Raw genomic sequence first — 25555 nt, forward strand, 5'->3', positions numbered from 1 at the left:
GGCTATTTGTGTCTATCAGTGTGTATATGTGTGTGTGTGGGAGGGGGGGTGTTTGTTAGTATAAACAAACCTCACTGAGGAGGTAGGGTGGCTGCATTACAGAAAATGTGTGTGTGTGTGTGTGTGTGTGTGTGTGTGTGTGTGTGTGAAGTGAGTGAGGATTTCTTTCTCTCTTATTCATGAGCCCTGAGCATGGCAGACATCCCTCGTGGGGGAGGACAGCTCCTCTCCAGACCATCATCTTTTATTCAGGCTATTTTTATTAAAGACACACACACACACACACACACACACACACACACACACACTCACACACACACACACACCACCGTACATACAGCCCACTGGACAGCCTGCGCTGCCCAGCCACGCACCTCAACTTACACATCAGCTGATGGGGTACAAAGCAAAGCACACACACACCCGCATACAGAGAGAGAGAGAGAGAGAGAGAGAGAGAGAGAGAGAGAAAGAGCACACAAACGTCTATGGGCCACTTCGGGCCACATCAAAAGGCCCAATGTGATGACAGTGCTCTTTTGGTTCACCTACTGTATAACATAAGACCACTGCATACAGAGTGAAAAAATACACACAGGCACACGTACGTAAACCACACACACACACACACACACACACGCTTACTTGCAGACAGACACCTGCGAGAACAATAGAATCAATGAGGTGAATCTGACCTGAGCTCAAAGGGACACAATAAAGGGCCCAGTATCTGAACATCTGCTCTGAATTCAGCCGCTCGGCCTACTGATGAGACAAGGTTGTGTGGAGCATTTCTGAGAGCTGGAACAGGCACTAACAGGGGTGCCAAGCAACATTTGTGTTTCATTTCGCTCGACTTCTTACTTCCACTGGATTTCAACGGCACCGTGGCTCTGCTGAGAGAAGGGAAGGAGGGAAGAAGAGATGGAACCAGAGAGGAGGGAGAGAAAACCGTTTGGTTTTTTTCCCCTTGCTAAACGCACTACAACCTGCACCCGAGGTCTGCGTGGGTGAGGATTCTCCTCGCTTGATGCGCGTTCGTGTTGCCTTTCATTTCTCATCTCTCATCACCGGGAGGGTCTCTGTGGGAGTTCGCCGCATGGAAATCAGCCCCTCCTTCCCACGCTCAAAAACACTCTGAGATTTCACACAAGAATCGAGCCAGAGAAAGCGAAAGAGAGAGAGAGAGAAAGAATGAGAGAGAGTGAGAGAGGGATGCAGAGAGACTGGGAGGGAATGAGTGAACGGATTAAATTTACATTGACAGTGTTATCCAGCAAGGCTCAAATGGCTCGCTACCAATTTAAAGTGTTGACATCTGCCAAAATGAATCCTACAAAACGCTTAGCCGTCGAGGCTAAACGTTTAGCCGAAACGTTAACTCCGTCAAGGAGGAAAACAAACTCAACATAGGCTGCAGAGAATGAGTGAGAGGGAAAGAGAGAAAGAGTATTTGAAACATGAGCCGGACCAGGAAAGGCTTTCCAGACTTTCGCATGCACACTGTATAATCACAGTAATTGCTGGTTGAAAGATTAATTTGCAAATGTCCTCTTTTTTTCTCCTTTTCCCTGGGATCTGGAGTCTTGGGGTGATTCTAGGTTGTTGGGGGGGGAGGCTGGGTGAGGGGTGAGGGAGGGTTCGAGGTGGGGTGAGCAACTGAGAGATTGCTCAGCGGAATGACACCAAATTACAGGGAGAAAGGAGATTTATGCTTCCTCCATGACATCACAATGCTGTGTCTGCTGAACCAATCAAAGCTGCCGAGCAGTGACTCATCACAGACACTGTTATGGTTACAGAATCGTCTGTCCGTTCTGGAAGGACAAAGCAAGGAGAGTCGGCAGCAGCCCGGCCTGAAAAATGATAAACAAGAAAGGAACTGCTGATCAATCAACACCGAGAGCAGTTTTAACAAAAGCCCCTCATTGATTTTCTTTAGCAAAACTGCTGCTGCAGTATTTGAACTAGGGCACAGTAGAATAATAAGAAATTCAAGACTCCTTCATTTTGCGCCGACTGTTTAGGCTGGTGTATATATAGATAGATATGAATGTGCGGACACACACATCATGTGTGTTTGCAAGCGTTAAGAAAAGTGCTGATAGGGATCGGACCCACAAGGTCAGAGGTCATACATAAACCTCTTTCCCATCTGAGGGCCTCAAAAGTTTATTGGCTGAGGGCCAACATCAATCAGCTGGACAGCGGTTCTCCTTCTGCCAACCACAGAGGAGCCGGAGCGTTGGGGACGAGGGGGGATGGGCCCAAGGACTTGTTCCATTAGACTGTTACTCACACCACTCCATCATCCCCCCCATCCATGCCTGTCTGCATTTCACCTCTTCGCAAAACAGCGAGAGAAAAAGGAGGCGAAAGTCCCCCCATTAAGAACCCCGATGGATCTGAAATTGACATGCAAATAACGTTGTGGAAACAATTAGCCGTGGAGGGAAACGAGATTCCATCGCGCTCCCTCCCAAACGGAGCCAGCGGAGCGTCAAGCCGAGGGAGGAGCGAATATCCAATATAATAATTCGGTACCTGGAGGGCTCCCCTCTCCATGGCAACCTTTGATGGCGAAGGCGACGGGGGGCTGAGGAACATTGAGGGGTCCCACAGGGGCAATAGTGGCAGAGGAGGCAGTAAACGAGTGGAAAGGCAGCACGCGGCGGAAGAATGATAGAGAGAGAGAAAGAGAATGAGAGAGATAGAGAGAGAGAGAGAGAGAAAGGGAGGGATGCAGTGGCCTGTGCTGAACAACAAACCACTGGCTAATAAAGTAGGCGGTTAGACAGAGAGAGAGAAGGCAGGCTGGTAAATATGGTGGAGAGCAGAGTGAGGCCACCTGGACTCTAACCTCATGAAAGCCCTGAAGGTCGCCGCTGTGGGTTCGGGTCAGTTTGAAGCAGCAATGTAACCGCCACTCCTAGCCATCAAAGGCTCTTACACAGGCACACGCGGCCATGCACACCATGAGTAGTACGCTCACAAGTAACACGCTCGCTTGTTAAAGAAGAGCTGTGGGCAATAAGGACTCACTCATTAATGTGTATCACGAATTACTCATTACTAAAACAAAAATTACTAAAAATAAAAAAGAAATAATTGTGTATGAGAAAGTGGCTGTTGTGCATGTGACTGTTGTGTTGTGACGGGACTCCAGTGGGTGAGTGAGTGTCTGGACAGTCAACTCCAGTCCAACATTTATTATTAACATTTATTATCTGTTCCATTCCAGCCATCTACTAGCTCTGTATCAAGACTACACAAAGACTACATTACCCATAATCCACCCAAGTACCCAACACCACACCAATCACTCAGCGCAAGTGTACCAGTGTGTGCGAGTGTTGTACTGCGGGACTGTGGTGGTCCAGACTTACCGACTTGGCGGACTCCAGCGAGCCCGAGGAGAGCGTATCTCGGCTGCTGCGGCTCTTGGAGCTCAGGTGGGGCGAGGACGAGGGCGAGTCGTCGATGTACGGCATCATGTCGTGGTGTCGCCGCTGCTCCTCCGCGCGGTCCGCGTCGTAGCCGTAGGTGGGCGGGGTCCCCGTGAACGGCCCATCTGAACAGAGACAAAGCAAGACACACGATTATTATATTGAAGAAGTTTAGCTATTTTGAGGGCGTTGCTACATTTGTGCTATGTTTATGCTATCCAGGATTATGAACATATGTTGCCTTTCTAGCCAGTGCCTAGTACTGTACCTAACTACACTGGCGTGCCACATTGAGGAGCCATGGAAAGAACCAACAAGAACAATACCTCGGGTGCAGGTTGTAGTGCGTTTAGCAGGGGGAAAAAACAAGAACAACAAGACTACCCCATGAACAAATACCACACATTAGCACACAAGCATCACACACACACACAAACACACACACACACACACACACACACACACAGATGCACATATGCACGCACATACACACACACACACACACAAGCATGCAGTGTCTGGAACAAGAATTTCTGTGAGTTTCTGTGCCAACCAAAATGTTCAACTTCATCTTGTGGTGACCCCCTGGGGAGCTCCCTGTGGAGTCTATGATAAATGGGTCAGAACAATCACTCTCTCTCTCTCTCTCTCTCCAGCTCCCTCTTCCACTAGTGTACACAGGCAAATACACACACACACCCACGCAAAAACACATACACAAACACACACACGCTTGCGAGCACAGACAAATACACACCCATATGCACACACACACACACACACATGCACGCATACATACACACAGAACACTGGTTCAATCACACAGTCAGTCTGTCTCTCCTGATCCTGTTTAACTGGCAGGTTTTCCACCACTACTGGAGCTCAGCTTAGCTCAGACACCCAGTGCCAGGACAGAGAGAGAGAGAGAGAGAGAGAGAGAGAGAGAGGGAAGAGAGAAAGAGAGAGAGTAGGGAGAGAGAGGGAGAGAGAGAGAGTGGTCACACACAGACTCACAGACCTGTCTATCTGTCTGCACTCTCAGGGCAATACCCAGGGGCCAGACCAGAGCACACATACACGTCCACCCCCCACTGGCACCCACTGCCCACCGTACAGGACACACACACAGGACAAGTCAAAGTCAGCTTTATTTTCAATTTCTTCACATAGACTAGACATGCACAGGAGAGAGACACACTTCAGTTACAGTTAGCTGCAGTTGCAGTTCTTCCCTTTTTAAGATCATTTCAAACTACCTACAGTAGTGTAATATTACCAGCACTTGGGCCACAGTGAAGGACTTGAGTGTGCCTTGATGGGATGCTAGTACTGCCAAGTTTTTAGTGCCTTTATGGTTCTTGAGGTGCATGAATGTAGACTTTGGAAATCGAAACTCACTGAAGTATTCTTGGATAAACACAACGTAATGAATGTGTGTCAGAGATACACAAAGATATCATCTACAGCCATCTCTCTGCCATGATAAGCATTTCAAGCATTTGAGTATAGTTATACTGTATTCAGGCCCACAGTTAAGCATGCATGAGAAGCCTTGAAGATGTTTACTTTAAACGAGCCTTAAAAGCTAATTCTGCTTTATCAGTTGTGTGTGTATTTTGGTATGTGTGTAAGATGTGTTGTGTATTTATGTGTGTGTGTGTGTGTGTGTGTGTTTCTACATTATGTCTGCTGCTGCACGCTCTGAGACTTATCCTCTGGGCCTCAGCCTCTCACAACACAGTGTGTCTGTGTGAGAGTGTGTGTGTTTGTATGTGTGCATGTGCATTTACTGTATGTGTAAGTCTGTGTATGTTTGAGTGTGTGTGTGTGTGTGTGTGTGTGTGTGTGTGTGTGTGTGTGTGTGTGTGTGTGTGTGTGTGTGAACCTGAGGGGCTGACTTTCCTCATTACCCCTTTTTTAATTTCTTACCACTTCTGACATCAGTCGAGTGACCCACTTTCTGTGGTGCACGGCCTGAGTGTGTTAGTGTGTGTGTGTGTGTGTGTGCGGGCGGGTGCCTGCTGTGGCTTCGTATTGTGTGGATTCACAGTCAGGCTTTAGGCCCGTGTGGTAATGAGTCTTTCTGTCTGTCGCCCTCCCACACTTCCTCCTCCCCCAATACACTTTCTCTCTCTCTTTTCTATCTTCATCTCTCTCTCTCTCTGTCTCTCTGTCTCTCTGTCTCTTCTGCTCTCCTGCTGTGGTTTTGACTGGGAGTACTGGGAGACACAGGGCGTGTCTTATACACAAGCCATTAAGGTTTTAATAGGAGAGAAAGGCAGAGGTGGGGGGTCGCATAAAAGCACGGGAAAGCGAGAAATGGAGACTGGGAGGTAGGTATGAGTGTGTGTGTGAGTGTGTGTGTGTGTGTGTGTGTGTGTGTGTGTGTGTGTGTGCGTGTCTGTGTGTGTGAGTGTGTGTGTGTGTGTGTGTGTGTGTGTGCGCGTGCGTGCGTGTGTGCGTGCGACGGCGTGTGTGTTCGCTGCTGCTGGAGCTTATACTCATTCCCCTCACGCCCTGCACTCCTTCCTGCCAAATTTCTGTTTCTGGTCCCCAGAGACACACCCCTCCTCCCAACCTCTCCCTCCCTTCTTCCCTCTCTCCCCCTCTCTCTCTCCCTCTCTTCCTCCCTCTCTCTTTCTCTCTCTCTCTCTCTAGCCTCCTATCCCCTGCCAGAGTGACACTGATTTCCACCTGAAGTCATCGCCACTGAGCACCCCTGGCTGGTGGCGACACAAACCCCAGAGCAAATATTTACTGCCAGCACGACAAACGATCCACAGTGCACCGTATTTATTTACAAGGAAGGCCGACCACAAACGGCAGACACCCGTTAAACACCAGTGATGTCAACCTGCAGCATTTCCCAGAGACGGAGTGCTGCTACTAGAACAAAGAGCGTCATGTGACCTGATTCCAGATCATGTGATCTCCTTGGGCAGATTACCTGATCCAGTGAGGGGCACGGTCCCAATGCAGCGCCATTACTGCCTCAGAGATGAACATAAATGGTCTGGCTTTATCAGAGAGAACACTCGTCTGTCTCTCTCTCTCTCTCCCTCTCCCATTCAATCCTCCAGCTTCTTTCACACCTGACTGAGCAGCCCTCCTCACCCTCTCATTCTCTAGAGGTCATATGTATATATTTATTCTCTCATATATGCACAAATCTCTCTCTCTCTCTCTCACTCACACTCACACACACACACACACACACACACACACACACACACACACACACACACACACACACACGCACACAGTCACACATGCACACACACCCGGGCACACTCACACACACATACGCATAATATAATAATATTAACATGTACACATATACAGACACACGACTAGACTGGAAGAGACTGGATTGACAATGCATGACTAAGACTGTGATAGAGAGCTAAATCACAGGGTGGACGCAGACAAAAGATGAAGGACAGCACTCTGATGCAAAGGCTTGTGTAGAATAGCTGGGCTCACAGCACGCCACACCGCATTCATTTCCTTTCCTTGTTTTCCTCAAAACAGCCTAAATCATGTCCCGTGGACAAAGACATTTCACAAACAGCTTTTTAGAAGTTTGCTGCAAGCTGTGAGGTGTATGTGTGTGTGTGTGCAAAAAGGTCTGTGTTAGTTGGAATTTGAACCTTGAGCATGCAAGTGTGAGAATTTACAAATCCGTAAGAGTGTGTCTTCCTGTGTGAATGTGTGTGTGTGTGTGTGTGCGTATGTGTGTGTGTTTGTGTGTGTGTAGGCATATGCATGTGCGTTTATGTGTGTATTTGAGAGTGACGCAGCATTTTCTTGCTGTCTGACTCACTGAGGCCTTATCACTGAGCACTGAAAAACTCCATCTCATTCTTTCTTTTACTCTCTCTCTCTCTCTCTCTCTCTCCTTCTCTCTCTCTCTCTCTCCTCCCTCTTTGGCTGTGTGAGCTGCTGTCTGCTGTGCACACATCTGGGATTATCATCATCTCTGACAAACAACACACTCCGTCTCTTCACACACACAAACACGCGCACACACACACACACACACACACACACACACACACACACACACATACTTCTGTTAGTCTTCCTGAACACACACCTACTTCCATACACACATGCCTGTATAATTATACCAACTCACGCAGACCACCTACACACTTACCTACACACACACACACACACACACACACACACACAGCAAGACATAAACACACACACACACCAACACACACACACACACAACACACAAATAAGGTATTAAGGAGATAAAGCCCATCTTTGGTTTTACGGTGATGCTGTATGTAAGCGCGGCTCAGTGATTGGATAATAGACTTAAAGCCTCAGGAGCAGACACCACTGCAGCCGTCGGGGATGCGGCTTGTTAAATCCCCCCCACCCCCCTTCATGCCCAAATACACATACACACACACACACACACACACACACTGGCCCTGCCAACGCCTTTATGACCGTAGGATGGGTGGTGAGGTGTCTCCGTGACAACCCTGCGTCGACCTGTCAGAGCTCCGCGTGATAGGGGGGATGATGTAGCGAGACGTCACCCTGGGCTAATCCAGCAGGGCGGCCATCAAAGGAAGCTGCTGTCTGGAAACGTCGTGACAAAATACATATTCAACTTGCGCTGGTGGTGAGGACTGGATGGTTTCTCTTCAGAGGGGGGGGGGCAGTGCTAGGTGGGGGGTTGTGGCTGGTGCTACAGGGGTCTGAATTGGCAAGATAAATTGGACGCGCCCATTTCCTCTGTCCTGTGCTGCAGGTTTCATTACAGTCCAAAAAAGCACACAGAAAAAATGTGTGTGTGTGTGTGTGTGTGTGTGTGTGTGTGTGTGTGTGTGTGTGTGTAGGTGTGTGTGTGTGTGTGTGTGTGTGTGTGTGTGTGTGTGTGTGTGTGTGTGTGTGCAGGAGCACATTTATGAGAACAGAAGTTGTACCTCTGTGTTAACATGGCTATGTATGGGCCCATATCTGCATGTATGTGTGTGTGTGTGTGTGTGTGTTTGCGTGTGTGTGCATATGATTGAAGAGCATTGACTTGGAAAGTCTCTGCAGAAGATGCCTGAAGGAGAGAGTTGTCACCTCCATACCCTAAGAGTTTGTGTGTGTTAGAGAGATATGCTCCTTGCATCACACTTACACCCCCCCCCCCCCCCACACACACACACACACACACCCCACCCTCCACACACACACACAATCTGAAACCCTCAATATCTCATTTAAGGGCAGCACAGTTCCTCCCACTTCTTTAAGTGATCTTCCAGAGGAAACATGGCCGCCGGGAGCAGTCACATCTGATGGAGGACGTTTGCTCACAGTCTAATTTGATAAGTAAGCGCACCACCGCAGAAGCAGAAGCAGAAGCAGAAGCAGCAGCAGCTTTAAAATAGGATGGAGCTGCCACTTTCCTCAAGCCTGTCTGCACAATGGACACTTAATCGACACTTGGCGCTCCAAACGCAAATGCAATTTCCATCCTATATGAAATGACTTGGAACACTCCTGAACAGTGACGCAGATAACAGGAGACAGAGGGGGGGTGGGTCTGGGCCTGATCTGGGCTCCATCTGGCTGGGATCCGGCACTGGGATGAGGGCCAGAGCTGTTCCAGAGTCAGCGTCTCTCTGGGGCTGATTTTAAAAAGGCCCAGTGGGCAGTAATCTGTGAGTGAGTGAGCGAGCGAGTGGGTGCTGTGATTTGGTTATCAGCGCAGGAGCATGCGCAACGAGACGCCACGGGCAGTGTGAGGAGCAGTCCGGGAGCGCAGCCAACGCCGGTGGGCCAGGCTGGCCAGGAACTGCCCCCCCCTCCCCCCCACACACACAACGGCACGGCAACACCACCACCACCACCACCCTCGACCCCCCTCCCCGCTCACCCCCCGCAGAGTGTAAATCAGCCTTTGTCTTAGCACGGGGGGGTGAGTCACAACACAAACACACACACACACACACACACACACACACATACTGTACACACACACGCACACACACACAGATGCACTCTTACCCACAACTTCAAAAACAGTCAGCCAACATTCCTATCTCCACCAGGGAGAGAGGGGAGGGATGGGGAGAAGCAGCCTTTCCAGTTCTCCCCATCCTCATCTGACTTCCTTTTACTCTTTCACTATCTCTCTCTCCTCTGTCAGTCCCCTCTCTCTCTCTCTCTCTCCCTCTCCTCTATCACCCCATCTTCCCTCTCTGTCCCTCGTTTCTTTCTTAATAGCCTGCACCTGCATATGTTAAATCAAGGAAAAGCCGGAAATTACCAGAAAATTCTCTCCAAACACTCCCCTCCCCATGGAGTGTCTTCCCAGATATATCTGCTCTGGGTTTTCCCATCTCAACTCCTTGTCCTCCTCCTCCTCCTCCTCCTCCCTCTAAATCATCTTCCTGTCCGTGTATTTCGGTCAGTTTACACGCTGTATGCAAATCACCGTAATTAAGCCGTGGGATTGGAGCCAACGTGACTAAGCTGAGCGGCTCAGAAGGACATTACTCTACATCCCACAATCCCACATGGCAAGACGCGGTTTGTGTCGTGAGCTAATTGGTGGCCGCGGCGGCAGTGGCGGAGAGCTATAATATGCATCCCATGATGTATGCAACGCTCCTTCCGGCCCAACGTGCCCATTCTGATGATGACATCAGCCATGCACTACACGAGTGAGTCATCACCCGGGCATTCTGGGAAAACAAAATCCACAAGGCCACGCTTGCTTGTAAAAAGTGTTTGTTTTTTATTTAGAGAAATGTTTTAGGGCATTTAATGCTTGGTAAGTATTGCTGGCAAATGCAAACAAACATGTTCCTTGGTGTTATATAATGCAAAACAGCCACACTCATTATATCTGTAGTGAGGGCCTAAATGGTGTGTGGATTCCCATGTGGCTTCAGAGCACTCTTAAAGACTCAAACGTAGCCCGAATGACATTCCTTCTCTCTATGAGCAGCACACAGTTTGTAGATGTTTGTAGATGTTCAGTGTTACTGATGAGGGGTATGTGTGTGTGTGTGTGTGTGTGTGTGTGTGTGTGTGTGTGTGTGTGTGTGTGTGTGTGTGTGTGTGTGTGTGTGTGTGTGTGTGTGTGTGCGTGTGTGGTAGAAATCTACTCGGTTGCTGCCACTATTCACTGGAAGTGCTGTCACAGGACAGATGCCGTTGCTTTAAATGATTGAAGGCGCTCAGAAATAGTTTGCCGTGATTGAATCATGACTAACAAGGTTAGCTTTGGAGGAAATTCCCCGACGGGGGAGACGAAAATAAGGCGGCAGCGGCAGTGGGGCGGTGGGGACAAGGGGCTTTCTTGTGTCCACATCCTGAGAGATAGACGCTCTGTTTACAGAGACGCCTCTGCCAGCATCAGCCCCAGCGAGAGCTTAGGGAGTCAGAACTTCACACGTTTAAGAGTTGCGCCTAGCGGAGATCTGAGCGTCTGAATTATTCCCGACTCATGTAAGGGGATTTTCAGCTTTTAGTCTGTGTGTGTGTGTGTATGGTTGTTTGTTTGTGTTTGTGTGTGTGTGTGTGTGTGTGTGGTTGTTTGTTTGTGTTTGTGTGTGTGAATTCATGTGTTAAGGAAAGGGGGATGAAAGTAAAAATAAATCTTATAGAAAGTGACAGTTCTGAATTGAACGGCGATGTGTCAAAAAAAGCAGCGGACAAAACCGAAACACTAATGGAATGACAGATGAGTGACTTGAATCAAACTGAACGGAGGGAGAACACAATGGAGGGAGAGAGAGAGAGAGAGAGAGAGAAAAATAAATGAGTAATAGTTCCACGTCATGTAAACAAAATAAGCCGGACTGATTTGATGCTAAATGGGCAGCGAGATAAGAATGGAAGGCAGAGATAAGAACAGAGGAGGACAGCAGATGAAGAAGAATACGGGATGAGAGAACGACTACAAAGAAAGAAGTGAGAGAAGAAAGAGAGAAAAGAAGACGGAGAGGCAGATGGAAAGAGATCATTAGGAGGACACAGAGAGAATAACAATGGCTCTTTTGCGCAAATCGCACATTAAGATGTATGGCTCACAGAGTGTCTGAAAAATGGATGAGCGACAAAGACAGAGAGTGAGAGGAAGACAGACAGAAAACAGGAGGAGGAGGAGGAGGAGGAGGAGGAGGAGGACAAGATGGGATCTGGGAAGACAACTGGGCCTGAGATGGAGGGATCGAGCTGGGATGTGGTGGAGGCAGAAAGAGGCTTCTCAGAAGGGATTACGGGACACATGTCACACTCGAGTCCCATGAGTCTTTTGAGTGTCCCAGGACAATGTATCCATGACGATGTGGCCATGACAACATGTCTATGATGACTCTCCCATAGAGACGCGCCCATGACAACATGCATTTTCCGATCGTTTGCCCAGTCCCCAGGTCCTTTGCCAAACACTTGATCACTCTCTCTCTCTCTCTCTCCCTTTCTCTCTCTCTCTCTCTGATGAGCGCTGAACTCCTGCTGAGGGTCCTCATTAACACATACCGTCATCTGCATGACTTTGATACTTGCTAAACTTGCTGCCAATTCCGAATCTGTTTAAATGACATGGGACAGCCGGTTACATTATGCAATTAGAGCACGAATCAGAGGATACATTTCAGAACATTTAGTTCCCCATCAACAGATCTCTTTTTTTCCTAACCTCTCAGCACTCATACATTATTTAAAATAAAAGCATTTTAATGGCAAGTTGAAACCAGCTAATGTCTCGAAAAATGGAGAGCTTGGATGCCCCTGCGTTAATGTAGGTCTCTCCCTAAGCTCTCACATAAGATAAGTAATAAGACAGTCCTCATTTCATTCTTTTTCTCCCTCCCTCCCTCTCTCTCTCTCTCTCTCCCTTTTCTTTCTCGATCTCTCAAATCTCCTCCCTCCCCATTTTCGCAATCAGGCGCCTTTTGAAAGGATTCAATAGGTGAGCCCTTATATCAGATGCTCTGCCTCCTCTCACACAGGGCCTTGGAGAAAGCCAGCCAAGGAGAGTGCCAACGCTGTAAATCCTCTGCTCACTTTCCTCACACACACACACACACACACTCACACACACACACACACACACACACACACACACACACACACACACACACACACACATTTGTCTCTAATGCATCATAAGCGTTGCTGCGACGTCCCCACTGAGCTGAAGAGGGTGATGGTGAGGGGGTGGTGCGTGTGTGTGTGTGTGTGGGGGGGGGGGGGGGTAAGGCACTCGTTAATTTATCTCTGAGCACCCTGACCTATTCATCTCCCCGATGATCTTTCCTAAAAGATGGAGGGAGAGCGAGAGAGATACGGGGGGCACTTTACCCAAGAACAAGAGGAGGTTTTATAAGCAGTCCTGGTCTGTTTCATAAGCAGAGATGAGTGATATGCCTGCTGTTAAAATATTGCTTTTAATAAAGACTGCCATAAAAACCACCCAGCATAGCAGGTTCAGATTCTCTGAATTTCAAATCAAGGGCATATAGGATCTAGGAGGGTAAAGTCATTACTTACAATATTTTATCTAATATAGATGGTGACATTACATTACACACCACTACACTCCTAAAAAAACAGCTGTTTCTGGAGTCGGGTTAAGTACAAAGTTGTGATGTAGAGATGCCTATATCTGGCTGTTAAGTCAGATTTAATAGCAATCTCTATTGCATTGACGAGTGTGTCCCTTGACGAAGTCCACATGATTCTAACAGGTCAACAGGTCAACAGCAGGGGACGGCCATGCATGCTACCATAAGGGGGGGAAACACAGTGCAGAGTGGTCTCTATGGCAACGAAGCGCTCGTGTTTACGTGTCCATGCAGTACAGTGAGAGGCAGGAGGCTACTGTTGCAGGTAATAATACAGATGGATCGCTCCTTCTTCCGGAGTGGGAGCATATCTATGGCCGGGCTCTGCTTACCGATATGATGATATGATAGCAGTAGCCCTACGCTCTCTCTCTCTCTCCCCTCTCTCTGTCCCCTCCACATACTGATCCAGGGTCAGTGGTATGAGCTGCTGGTGCCCCAGTAAACGCTAAGGGTCTGGGGGACGGTGGTCGGCCAGGGAGAATAATGAGCCTGAACCTTTTCAGCAGGGGAACGTTCAGATAACACGCAGCAATGCCACCTGAAACCAGACCACCATCCCTGCACACACACACACACACACACACACACACACACACACACACACACACACACACACACACACACTCAGAGGCAGGCAGTCTAGGAGAGGAATAAATGGAAGAGCGAACCACTCGGCCTCTCGTCACAAACCGCACGCTACATTACCTCCATTACAGCCTCGGCCGTCTCCCAGCCAGTCACAGCCGGTCCCTGGCCGACCAGAAAGAGAGAGGGAGGGGAAGGGGGAGGGGGAGAGAGAGAGAGAGAGAGAGAGAGAGAGAGAGTGAGCAGGGAGAGAGAGAGTAAGCAGAGAGGGGAAGGAGGGGGGGATGGGAAAAGAGAATGAGATGAGAGAGCAGGAGAGAGAGAGAGAGAGAGAGAAAGGAAGAGAGAGAAGGTGTGTGAGAGATTTAAAGAGAAAGAAGGGGAGAGCGAGAGAAAAAATCGGAGTGAGCAGTGTGGCACAAAATGAGAGACAGAGAGAGAAGGAGAGCGAGAGAGAGAGAGAGAGAGGCAGAGAGAAGGAGAGTGAGAGAGAGAGAGACAGAGCGAGAGAGTGAGAGAGAGAGAGACAGAGAGAGAGACAGAGAGAGAGACAGAGCGAGCAAGCGAGCGAGAGAGAAATAGAAAGAGACGTGGCGCTCCACAGGAGAACAACAAGCCGGCCCCGACTCCCCCTTATCATCAGCAAACAGCAGACCCTGACAAAGAGGGAGAAATCTCCCTTAATCTCTCGGTAAACACAGGTCCGGTATTACACGCTCACCAGCGCATTGTTGTCATGGCTCCACAACCTCTCTTCCTCTGTGGCGGCGCCACATCGCTGGGGCCTGTCCCTTTTTTCCTCCCACCCCACAAAAGAACGGAGATTGAGGGTTTGTCACCTCCAGACCTGACAGTCCCATCACCCAGGTAACCGGGGGGACAGGAGGAAGTGTGCTTTGCCTCCCTGCTGCGATGATTGCTTGGTGCACATATACACACACTGACACACGTACACTGTACACAGTGTGGTGCACACACACACACACACACACACACACACACTCACATAAGCATGCACGCACGCACGCACGCACGCACGCACGCACGCACGCACGCACGCACACACGCACGCACGGACTTAACAGGTATAAAAAATGAATGCAATTAGCACAGAAGCTAATGATCATCCCCAGACCCCAAGGATTATTCCTATGGAAAACCATTGTCTTCCTCTAAATCCCGCCATATATTGGGAGAAATCCTACAGGATTGTTCCCAAAATGAAATTCGATTCCATTAGATTGCAGTGGGGATTTCCCCTTCCCTGAGCCCCACTGCACTGGGACTCTCCCTCAGAGTCTCCCCTTAAGTGAAGAAATCCAGATTTGGTCTTCTCCTAAGTGAAGACTCCGTTATAGGGCTCTCTCTGGGTCCATTCCTGCATGGTTATGACAGCGACGACTCTCTCTCAGTCTAAACCATATGTGTAGCCCAGCTGGAGAGAGTCAGTACACCAAGGACAGACCACAAGCCCGGGTCAGTGCTCCTTAACGCCAGTAAACTGAGCCCCCTCCACAGCTATGCTGTCTTCAGGGTCACTGGTCTACAAAGAGAGCGGATGAGAGTGTATTGGAGTGGATGAGCTGGGAGCAGGGATGCAGTAGTAGTAGTAGTAGTAGTAGTAGTAGTAGTAATATTAGTAGTAGTAGTAGTAGTAGTAGTAGTAGTAGTAGTAGTTAGGTAACTCTCTATTCAATCAGAGACAATCAGAACTAGTCTTCCCACTGTGTTACACTCCACTAGAAAAAAAAAAGCACACACACATGCACACATACAAGCACACACACACACACACACAGCATGGATAAACAACCTGTTAATTACAACCCTTAATTAGTGCAATGGGTTGCAGACCGAGTGAGATAGATAGTGAGAGTAGGTGAAAAGGGAGAGAGGGAACAGGAGTAGATAGTCAACTCCCTACCACACACACACACACACACACACACACACCTCAGTGAGCTCCTATTCCCTCGCCTCTCCCCTCTCCAAGCTTTCGGGGCCTCCCGGGTGACGCCGCCGCCGCAGGTGACTGAAACTGGACACCAGAGCGCAGCGTCGTAGAGCGGCACTCAGAGCCACATAAATCAGACAGAGATGTGCAGCCCACCGACTCCCATTGTCCCAAGCGAATCGCCCAGGTACACTCAGTCAAATGGCCGAAAAACTCGATAGCCGCCCCGAGCGGGCACTTTATGGTGCCTGTAAAGGGATATGAGCACAGGGGCGAGGGCGAGGGGGGGGGGGGGGGGCTGAGGGGGGATTGAATGGAGGCACTCCTAATTACGCTGCCTGCTGCCGTGGGCCCGGTCGCCTTGACGACGAGGCTTGTAGAGCAGGAAGTGGAGAGTGGCAAAGGCTGAGAGAAAAAAAGGCAGGGGGGGGGGGGGGCATAGTGCGCTCTTTATCAGCTTCCCACCGGAAACGGAGGTTGCTTGTGACTGTGTGTGTGTGTGTGTGTGTGTGCGTGTGTGTGCGTGTTTGTGTGTGTGAACGTGTTCCTGTCCTCGGCCACAAGGTCACCTTGAGAAAGCATTGACACGCACATAATACATACAACACACATAATACGTACAACACACACACACACACACACAAGGGCACATGTGGGCACAGTCCAGTTTGCTGCCTCTACAGCAAGGCAGTCTCACACACACACACACACACATTACTTTCCAAGCAATCATCTCTAAGATTTCTAACATCCCCCATTACGCACTTTTGTCCGTTTATATCATGCGTCTGTTCCCTTAATGGGGGTTATTTTGATGGACAGCTCATCCTTGCACACAGGGTGACTCGACCATCCGTGCGTGAGCTGTGCCTCCAGACAGTTCCTCAAATTCCTCGTGTTTATCTTTAGACGGCTCTGAGGCGCCACATCACTCTCTACATCCCCCAGACCCCCCCCCCCCCCCCCCCCCCCGCCCCCCCTCCTCTCCATCAGACGTCCCGCAGTGACACAGCTCAGGGAGTGCGGAGCATTCTGGAAGCATCTCCCCCACTGAAGCGCGAATCATTATTATCCACTGTCAGCTCTGCACAAAGTTTCCCCCCCCCTTTTCTCTCTTCCCCTCTCCTCTCCTCTCCTCCTCTCTCCCTCCATCCGCCCGCGCCCGGAGCGACTGATATATTCAATTTGGGCTAAAAGAGTGTGTTTAGCGCCGCGCGGCTCCTCGGCTGCGCAGACAAGGAGGGGATTTGAGGATTAATGCACTTTCTGTGTCTCCCGCTCGGCCGTAATTGAGAGATTGGGGATGGGAGACTTTCATTGATGCGACGGCTGGCTCCAAGCTGCCAGTAATTAACACACTCACACACATACTGTATGTGCACGCACACATACGCACATACGCACACACACACACACACACACACACACACACACACACACACACACACACAGGTAAGGTAAAACATAGCTGTCATAAGTAAGTCTGGTGCTGCACCAGATGTCCTGAGCCTCAATTAACCTCTCTCTCTCCCTCTCTTCTGGTTTATTCATCTCTTTATTCATGACTTTTTTTCTCTTTCTTCTTCTCCCTCTCTCTCACTCTCACACACACACATACACACGCCTACACACACATGGTCCCTGAGTGTGTGCACTCTGCACTGATACATGCGTGTTTTGTGTGTGTGTGTGTGTGTGTGTGTGTGTGTGTGTGTGTGAGGTGCGGAGTGCAGTGAAACACAGTTAAGTAGCATTACGTAACCGGAGCAGAAAGACACCCTGGCTGTGAGATGGTACCTGGTACAACGCAGCACAGAGACCCTCACCATACCTCTCCACCCTCTGCCTAGTCCTCAACAACACTTACTGTACTGTACAGGAACACTGCTTCCACTGATGTGAGACACCTTCATAAGTACAATGCTCATTATTGAATTGAAATGTGTTGAATGAAAATTGATCCAAAACACCCATCCATTCCTAATTACAGCACTATACAAGTATTACTAAATGGATAGCAACGAATGTGTTGATGGCTCCCTCAAGGCCTGTATTGATCAATCTGTTGCACTCAAAGGAAATGTAAAGATTATCTTTGCCCTATATAACAATACCAGCCCTATATAATGACCATCTTTATGGTTCTATGCCTGTTGATGCAAGTAGAAAGACAAGCATCCACACAACAGACACACATGCGCACACACACACACACACACACACACACACCACACACACACACACACACACACCACGTAAAAACCAAACAGACATTAGCCTCAGTGCTCATTAGCTGTGGTGAGTACGGGAAGAACGCTTCCGTCAGCCAGCGCAGTATTCTGTGTCACACACCCAGATTTCCCTGCGGATCCCACCTCCTTAAACGCAGTGGAAAAGACCTACATGAGCGAAAGGAGAGAGAGATTGAGGGAGGAGTAGACGAGATGGAGGGAGGGGGGAGAGGGAGGGAGAAGGGAGGAGGGGAGGAGCAGGAAGGGAGGTGTGGACTACCAGCCTCGCTACTGCAAGACAGATGTGGACTTTATTTCACTATACATACACACACCACACCACACACACACACCCACATATCAAGGACAAGTAGTCTACTAAAGGATGTACACACTCATACTAATTGCACACACACACACACACACACACACACACACGAATGACAGAACGAGTCAAGGACAGGGGAGTGAAGTATTACAGGTGTACATAGCTGTCTATCCTCTCTCTCTCTCTCTGTTCTCACCACTAAGGCTTACTCATACACACATAGAGGACTGACAGTGGGACACCTCTGCATTATCCCATAATATCTGAGGCTGGGTCCACGCACTGCGAACCCACACGGCCAAATGAAACTGCATTCAACAATAGCTCACATACCAACACAATACTGTATGTGGGTAAATGCATACTGCATGATTATTGCATGGGATTCATGATTTTGTGTGTGTGTGTGTGTGTGTGTGTGTGTGTGTGTGTGTGTATGTGTGTGTGTGTGTGTGTATTCGTGTGTGCATACTTTGGAGCCTTGCCGCCTCCAGTTCACATGCTGCACTGGCTTTAGCTGAAACAGAAGTCATCACTCTTCCCATCATTCATTCTAACACACACACACACACACACACACACACACACACACAAACACACACACACAGTCCTCAGTGGAGCATGCATGCACAGAGCCAGCAGAGCAGATTGAATGCGTTCCCACTGGAGCAGCACAGCACAGCACAGCACAGCACAGCACAGCGTAGTGCAAGGGCGCGAGAGCTGGAATGACCCACTACCCTTGCAGATGATGAATGATGGTGCCACGCTTTCCCCCTCCACTCTGCTCCACTCGCATGGCCGCAGCCAACCCCCCCCCCCCCCCCCCCCCCCACCCCCCACCAAGTCACCAAGTTCTGCTGCAGCACCAGTGTCAACCGATCCTTCCTCTGAAATGGAGGACGGGAGGTGGGCGCTAGCCGGTTAGCACTAGCACAAGTGGCCTTTTCGGCTTCGGTCGGTGCTGCCACAACATGTCCAGACTGCAGTCGTGATGAAAGAGACAACAAAATCTGTTCCATCTGACCTCTCTCGTGTGCCTTTGCTCTGTCCATGTGGGAAAATATCACAGCTCCTTGGGCTAAATCACCTTCCAAAAGTCTACATTACTCGAGCTTGGCCTGAAGCATGCTAGCATGTAAAGCTTGTCTGGCTGCAGGCAGGAAGCCCCTATAGCGTTTACTCTGCCCCTATAGCGTTTATAACCTGCACTCTGTCGAGCAAACCATCCATTATTCATCAGGCCTGTGGGGATGGGAGCCAGAGGGCACAGGAAGCTAAAGACTGCAGGTAATGGTGCTCCTCACTACAGTCCCACCATTGGGAGGATGGAGTGGAGTAGTCATGGCGATGGAGACAATGGAAAGGATACACTCCGATACACAAACAGAAACATACACAAACAAACAAACAATCAATACCAACACAGTCTCAGACTGCACAATGACGCAAGCTGACCAACATCCAGTTTCTCACAGGACACCCTGAATAGCATACGCGTTCAGCACTTGCATCATCTTTTTTTTCCCACTTTACATTTCATCATACTCTCCTTCTCCCTCTCATTCTATCTATTTACAAATCTATCGGTCTATCTTTTCTCTCACTCTAAAGCATCACTCTATCCTCCCCTCAGAGCATTGAAAGCAGCGCACAATGCCAGCGCTGTTCTCATCTCATTTATGAAGCGCAACCTCTCAGTAGTCCTTGTGTGTATACCGATGCCTTTTTCGGGCACACGTCCAACCAGATGTCCACGAGGACAAGACTGACAGGCCCAGGAGCCACTCACGTCCATCGCCGAGGGAGAAGGAGGGACAACTGAAGGTGGCCTTGCTCTCAAACCCCCACCCCCACCCCCATTAATCGTTCTTGCCGAGCAAAATGGCACCTTAGTAACCGCTTAGTAACTGGAGCACACACTCCAGTCAAAACGGAAGAGTAGTACAGAGGACGCTGAACAAAAAAAAAAAAAAAAAGAAGAAGAAGATGAAGAAAGGAGAAGAAAAAAGAGAGAGAAATGAAAAGAGAGAGCGCTGGGAAAGGAGAATGACTAACGGCGACACGTTGGCTAATTACGGTGTGCAGACATTTGCCAGCGCGGAGGAGAAAAGGAGCAGTGTGTTTTTAGAACAGGCGGCCCAATTCAAACCAGAGAAGGTCCTGTCAGGGCCCCTGTTAAAGGCACATCAATTATGACAGGCTCTGAGTAGATGTTCTGAGTGCACTACTAATTAAGGGTTAGATTGGGCTCTCTACAGCTAGCAGGATGGGCTCTATTTTTACATTTATGTGCTCTAGACGGCAGATATATCAGGCCGAGGCCAACATGTAGGAATGCCATACATGGCACTCGCTGTGATTTACTTGTGAGTTCCTCTTGGGAAACATATCTCTGGGTACAGGATGTCCATACAATGCTTGTCGTCTTGGTTGAGCTGGTCCTCGCCGTGTCCCAAGTTGGCATAAAAAAAAAAGCTTTCCTGTCATGGTGGTTCTTCTGTGCCCCGGTGGGAATATCTCTCTCTTTCTCAGCTTTGATTCTCAAGCTTTGTTGTTCAGTGAGGCATAGGCCAAGGGCCTTCAGAGAGACCTCCTGAAGTCTGTGTGTATATGTGTGTATATGTGTGTGTGTATGTGTGTGTGTGAGTGTGTGTGTGTGTGTATATATATGTGTAGCTGCTCTCCTAGCCTCTCATGTGGTTTACAGCCTTGCTCGCTGCAAATGGAGTGGGTGACGAGGCGTCCATGTGAACCTCACACTCACTCCCTGAGCCAATCAGAAGGCTCCGTGGCGGCCGCGGCTGTTAAGTGGAGATGACAGGCCGGCATCTCGTTAACTCCGTTAGCTGAAAACACACTCCTGTACTCTTTCGTGGATGTTAAACGTTAACCTAATGGTGTGTGTGTGACTGCATTTATGTGTGAGTGGGGTGTACCGGTGTGTGTGTGTGTGTGTCATGAGAACACACTGCTGCTTGGTCCTCTCCTCCAAGGGTCTAGAAGACCTGTATATGTGTGTGTGTTTGTGTATGTGTGTGTGTGTGGTGTGTGTGTGTGTGTGTGGTGTGTGTGTGTGTGTGGGTGCAGCCCCTCCCCAGGAGCAAGTGAACGCAGATCTGCGTGAGAGGGGTATTTTTAGCCTACTGCAGCACGCACACAAATATTCCCCTGAGGCACAGATAGAGAGAGACAGAGAAAGAGAGAGAGAGAGAGAAAGAGAGAGAGAGAGAGAGAGAGGAGGGAGAGAGAGAGAGAGAGAGGAGAGAGAGAGAGAGAGAGAGACAACACTACGGTCCAGTAATCTCTCCACAGGGTGTTTGTGTGAAGAGGAGGGAGCGGTGGGTGTTCAAAGATGGAACAGCCCATGGTCTGAGAGGGGTTGTATGAAAGAAGGAGAGATGGAGAGAGGGATTGTGTGTGTCTGTCTGTGTGTGTCTGTCTGTGAGAGAGAGGGAAAATCACACACTCCACAGGAAAAAAATGGGCAGAAGTGCTCTGCTCTCCATCACTGACCCAGAGGTGTTGTGTGTGTATCTGTTGTGTGTGTGTGTGTGTGTGTGTGTGTGTGTGTGTGTGTGTGTGTGCATGTTACAACGCAGGAGGAGGCGGACCACTTTATATGAAGCTGAGAGCACATTTGTGCCTGGTGAGTGTGTGGGCGCTGACTTGATGGTGTCAAGTTTTGTGTGTAACTGCGTATGTGTGGCATGTGCATGTGCATGTGTGTGTGCTTGTGTGTGTGTGTGTGTGTGTGTGTGTATGCACTGCACATGTATAATTTTGCAGAAAGCACAGCTGAGAGAGTGTGAGCACGTCCTGATCCTCACCACACACACACCTACATAGGCGGAGAGAGAGAGAGAGAGAGAGAGAGAGAGGAGAGAGCGAGAGAGGAGAGAGAGAGAGAGAGAGAGAGAGAGAGAGCGATTCTCTGTCCCCAGTGCGCCCGGAGCTCAACCGTCCACTCTGCTGGAAAAAAGCACTGCCTCTGACGAAAAACACACAGCTCTCCCTGGCCTCCTCCTCCTTTCTCTCTCTCTCTCTCTCAGCTATCCACCCATCCCTTTGTCTTCATGTCATCTGTTTTTCTCCCTTTCGTCGATGTGCTACAACAACACTCTGCACTGAGGACAATGACTAATCCCAAAGACAGCACTATGCTTAAGGTTTGAACGTAAATGCAGCTGACAAGAGTACTACTGGCTTTAATACGACACTACACTACAACATATATATGTGTATGTGACTGTAGTAATAAGCACAACAATGATGTGACTCACAAAAGCAATGTTATTTCTACTGTAAAGACCACCATCAGGAGGGTTTGTGTTGTTGAACTTGTCAGTTAGCAAAGAAAAGAAAGGGTTTTTTTTCACACTAGACCCTTTTTCTCTCTGTGTGTGACCGAGTTCTGCAAAGATGAGAACCAAAAGCAGAGAGCCTAGTAACCCCCCCCCCCCCCCCCATTCCCCAGCCGTCTTCTGGACACACACTGTTCACTGGACACACTCCACTTCCTCGAGCTGAAAAGCCAACGAGCCATCTTTCCACAGCCCAGCAGCCCAGAGAAAAACACAGCACCAGAGGAGCGGAAGGAGGGAGGCAGGGGGTGAAGAGAGAGAGAGAGAGAGAGAGAGAGAGAGAGAGAGGAAGAGGGAGAGAGGGAGGGAGGGAGGGAGAGAGAGAGGGAGAGAGAGAGAGAGAGGGAGGGAGAGAGAGAGAGAGAGGGAGGGAGGGAGGGAGGGGGCAGGGGGGGAGAGAAAGAGAGAGAACAGAGTGAGCATTAAAAGATGGAGTGTGAGTGAATGTGGGGGAGTGTGGGTGTGTGTTTGAGGGAGGGGGAGTGTTAGGGGTGGAGGGGTTAGGGTGTGGTTGCCCTAAAAACATTGAACCCCTCTAAGAGTGTTATCAGCCGGATGGAGACAAAGTGCCCTCTCTCACACACACACTGAGGCATTACACCATAGCCTCTTTGGGGACACACTCACACACCCACTCTCTCTCTCTCTCTCACCACACACACACTCAAACACACACACACTCCCCCACAGTAGTGCTGATGCAGCAGGAAAGCATAACTGCACTCTGGGGGAGGCCCTGCATGGTCATTTTTAAATGTTTCATGAGACTGTGGACCAGCCCAAACCACAGGGCAGACCACCCTCTTCTAGCCTGAAGTCCAGCTCCAGCCTGGCATCTCTAGAGCCGCCCCTGTCTCCCAGGACCTCTCAATCCCAACACAACACATACCATACCTATCACACTGTCATTGTCATCAACGTTCATCTCGAGCCGAACTCACCCGTCGTCCTTACAAACACACACACACACACACACACACACACACACACACACACACACACACACACGTACAGTAGCTCTGAGAGAGAGTGTGACAAAAAAGAGAGAAAGAAAGGTGACAAGCGGAGGTGTGAGAGAATCCATTTCAGCAGAACAAAGCACACCTTCAACCTCAACTACACTGAGCTACAACAGAACTAATGATGGTGGAACACCCTTAGAAAAAACAAACAAGACAAAAATTCAAACTATATCTGTGAGATCTCTGAGCACACATGGCCCAAATGGGAGGAGACCGTGACCCCAATGCTGCAGAAAGCGAGGCGGTGAGGGGCAACCTTAATGCACGTGGTGTGTTATGACAGATCAGAAACCCGCCCGTCTGTGGCTTTGGGGGTTGAAATTTGGGGAGCCCCCATTACTTTTTCATAAGGAGCACACTCACTATGTCTGGGTTAGTGGGCCCTTGCACAGGGAAGGGGTTGTGTTACAGTTGCACAGTAATTCATACCGAGTGAGTGTGTGTACAGTATGTGTGTGTGTATGTGTGTGAGTGAGAGAGAGAAAGAAAGAGAGAGAAAGAGAGAGAGAGAAGTCTGCATGGCATGTATGTTTATATGAGTACATGTGTGTATTGGTGTGATGGCATGAGGGTATGTGTGTGTGTGTGTGTGTGTGTGTGTGTGTGTGTGTGTACTAATATTTGGTTGTGAAGGGAAGAATGGGGTCTCCTGATGATGGGCGAGACAGACAGTCTTGATTCAAGCTCATTAATGATTTAGACACAGGCACTTCGATAGACACCCAAAACCAGGCCTAATACAGGACCCCCAAGCAACATGCTCAGTCACACAGAACTGCATCCATCCCACTGCACAACATCACACACACACACAGTTCATGTCATTTATTTTACATACAATTCATCATGCCATTCACTTTACATGAGATTGATCCTCCAGCAAGTGTTCTGTCACAAGGCTGTTAGCTTGAGGCAGAATTTATCAATCCACTTGGGATATCGGCCTTTTGGGAGAAGAGTTAATTGAAAAATTCAACCACCCCCCTTGCCATCTCTTATGAAATGGTGTGCGTGTGTGTGTGCGTGTGTGTGTGTGTGTGTGTGTGCTTGGTATGGCATGGCCATGGGCACATACAGTATGTAAGACAAAGAAAGTGAAAGAGACAGTGCTTGGTGTCTCCACTGTCTTAAATTGAGGGCACAGACAGTTTGCAGAGCTGCTCTTATGTCTGTGTGCCTGTGTGCATGTGTATGTGTGTGTGTGTGCGCACATGTGTGTGTGCCTGTGTGTAAATGTGTGTGTGTGCATGTGTGTAGGGGGTTGACAGCAGCTCCCAGCTGACAACAGCATCTGCCCACTGGCTCATAAAGACAAACCAGTGAAGACCGCCCGTTTCCATGGGGATAAATAAACTATGTGAATAATGAACCACTCTTTGTAAATGTGTGTGTAAGAGAGAGAAAAAGAGAGAGAGAGTGAGTAAGTGATTGAATGTGTGTGTGTGTGTGTGTGTGTGTGTGAGTGTGTACGTGCTGGCGTAAGAGTAGGCGTGTGCATACGACATGCCACGGCCATGTATCTGCAGGAATCAGCATCCATGAATTATAGTGGGCAACTAGTGCTCCACCTCCTGCATGGTGATCAGCAGCACATTAGCCGCATCATTCCATACAATAAGGCCCCACGCTACGACTACAGGACAACAGCACCATACACGCGCACACCCGCACTTCACAAGCAGATTATCGGCAAACACACCAACCGATAAAAGCTGAACACACACAACTGCACTCCGTAGTCCTGTCATATTCTCAGAGGCACACAGAGCCCCCCCCCTCCCCCCCACAACCCCCTAAAGCGCTCAATGAGGGGAAATAAGCTTACCAGCCGCACTCCCAGACGCCGCTTAAGCCTTGTGGGCGAAGAAAATTGCATTTTAAATGAGGGAATGGATAATGAAGAGAGGCCAGTTTAGTCCTGGATCACTTAAAAAAAGTCCCGTCCAAGAAACCAAGGGGATGAGATTGAGGGAAAAGCAATAACATGGCCACTGAGAGATGGGAGAGCAATTAGCCCAATTAGGGC

General features: G+C 49.2%; 1 protein-coding gene across 3 annotated transcripts in view; it reads right to left on the reverse strand.

The window, feature by feature from the left end:
- bcr (BCR activator of RhoGEF and GTPase) overlaps positions 1 to 25555 on the reverse strand; it is an 86544-nt gene that overhangs the window by 33623 nt on the left and 27366 nt on the right. For all 3 annotated transcript variants that reach the window (XR_006021776.1, XM_042060178.1, XM_042060177.1), the window contains exon 2: positions 3387 to 3571. Coding sequence is in view for 2 of the 3 variants with exons in the window: in XM_042060178.1 (XP_041916112.1) it covers positions 3387 to 3571 (185 nt within the window). In the remaining variant the exon portion in view is untranslated. The remainder of the gene's footprint in view (positions 1 to 3386; positions 3572 to 25555) is intronic.

This window comes from Alosa sapidissima, chromosome 13 (assembly GCF_018492685.1).
Source record: "Alosa sapidissima isolate fAloSap1 chromosome 13, fAloSap1.pri, whole genome shotgun sequence".
In the NCBI taxonomy this organism is placed as follows: domain Eukaryota; kingdom Metazoa; phylum Chordata; class Actinopteri; order Clupeiformes; family Clupeidae; genus Alosa; species Alosa sapidissima.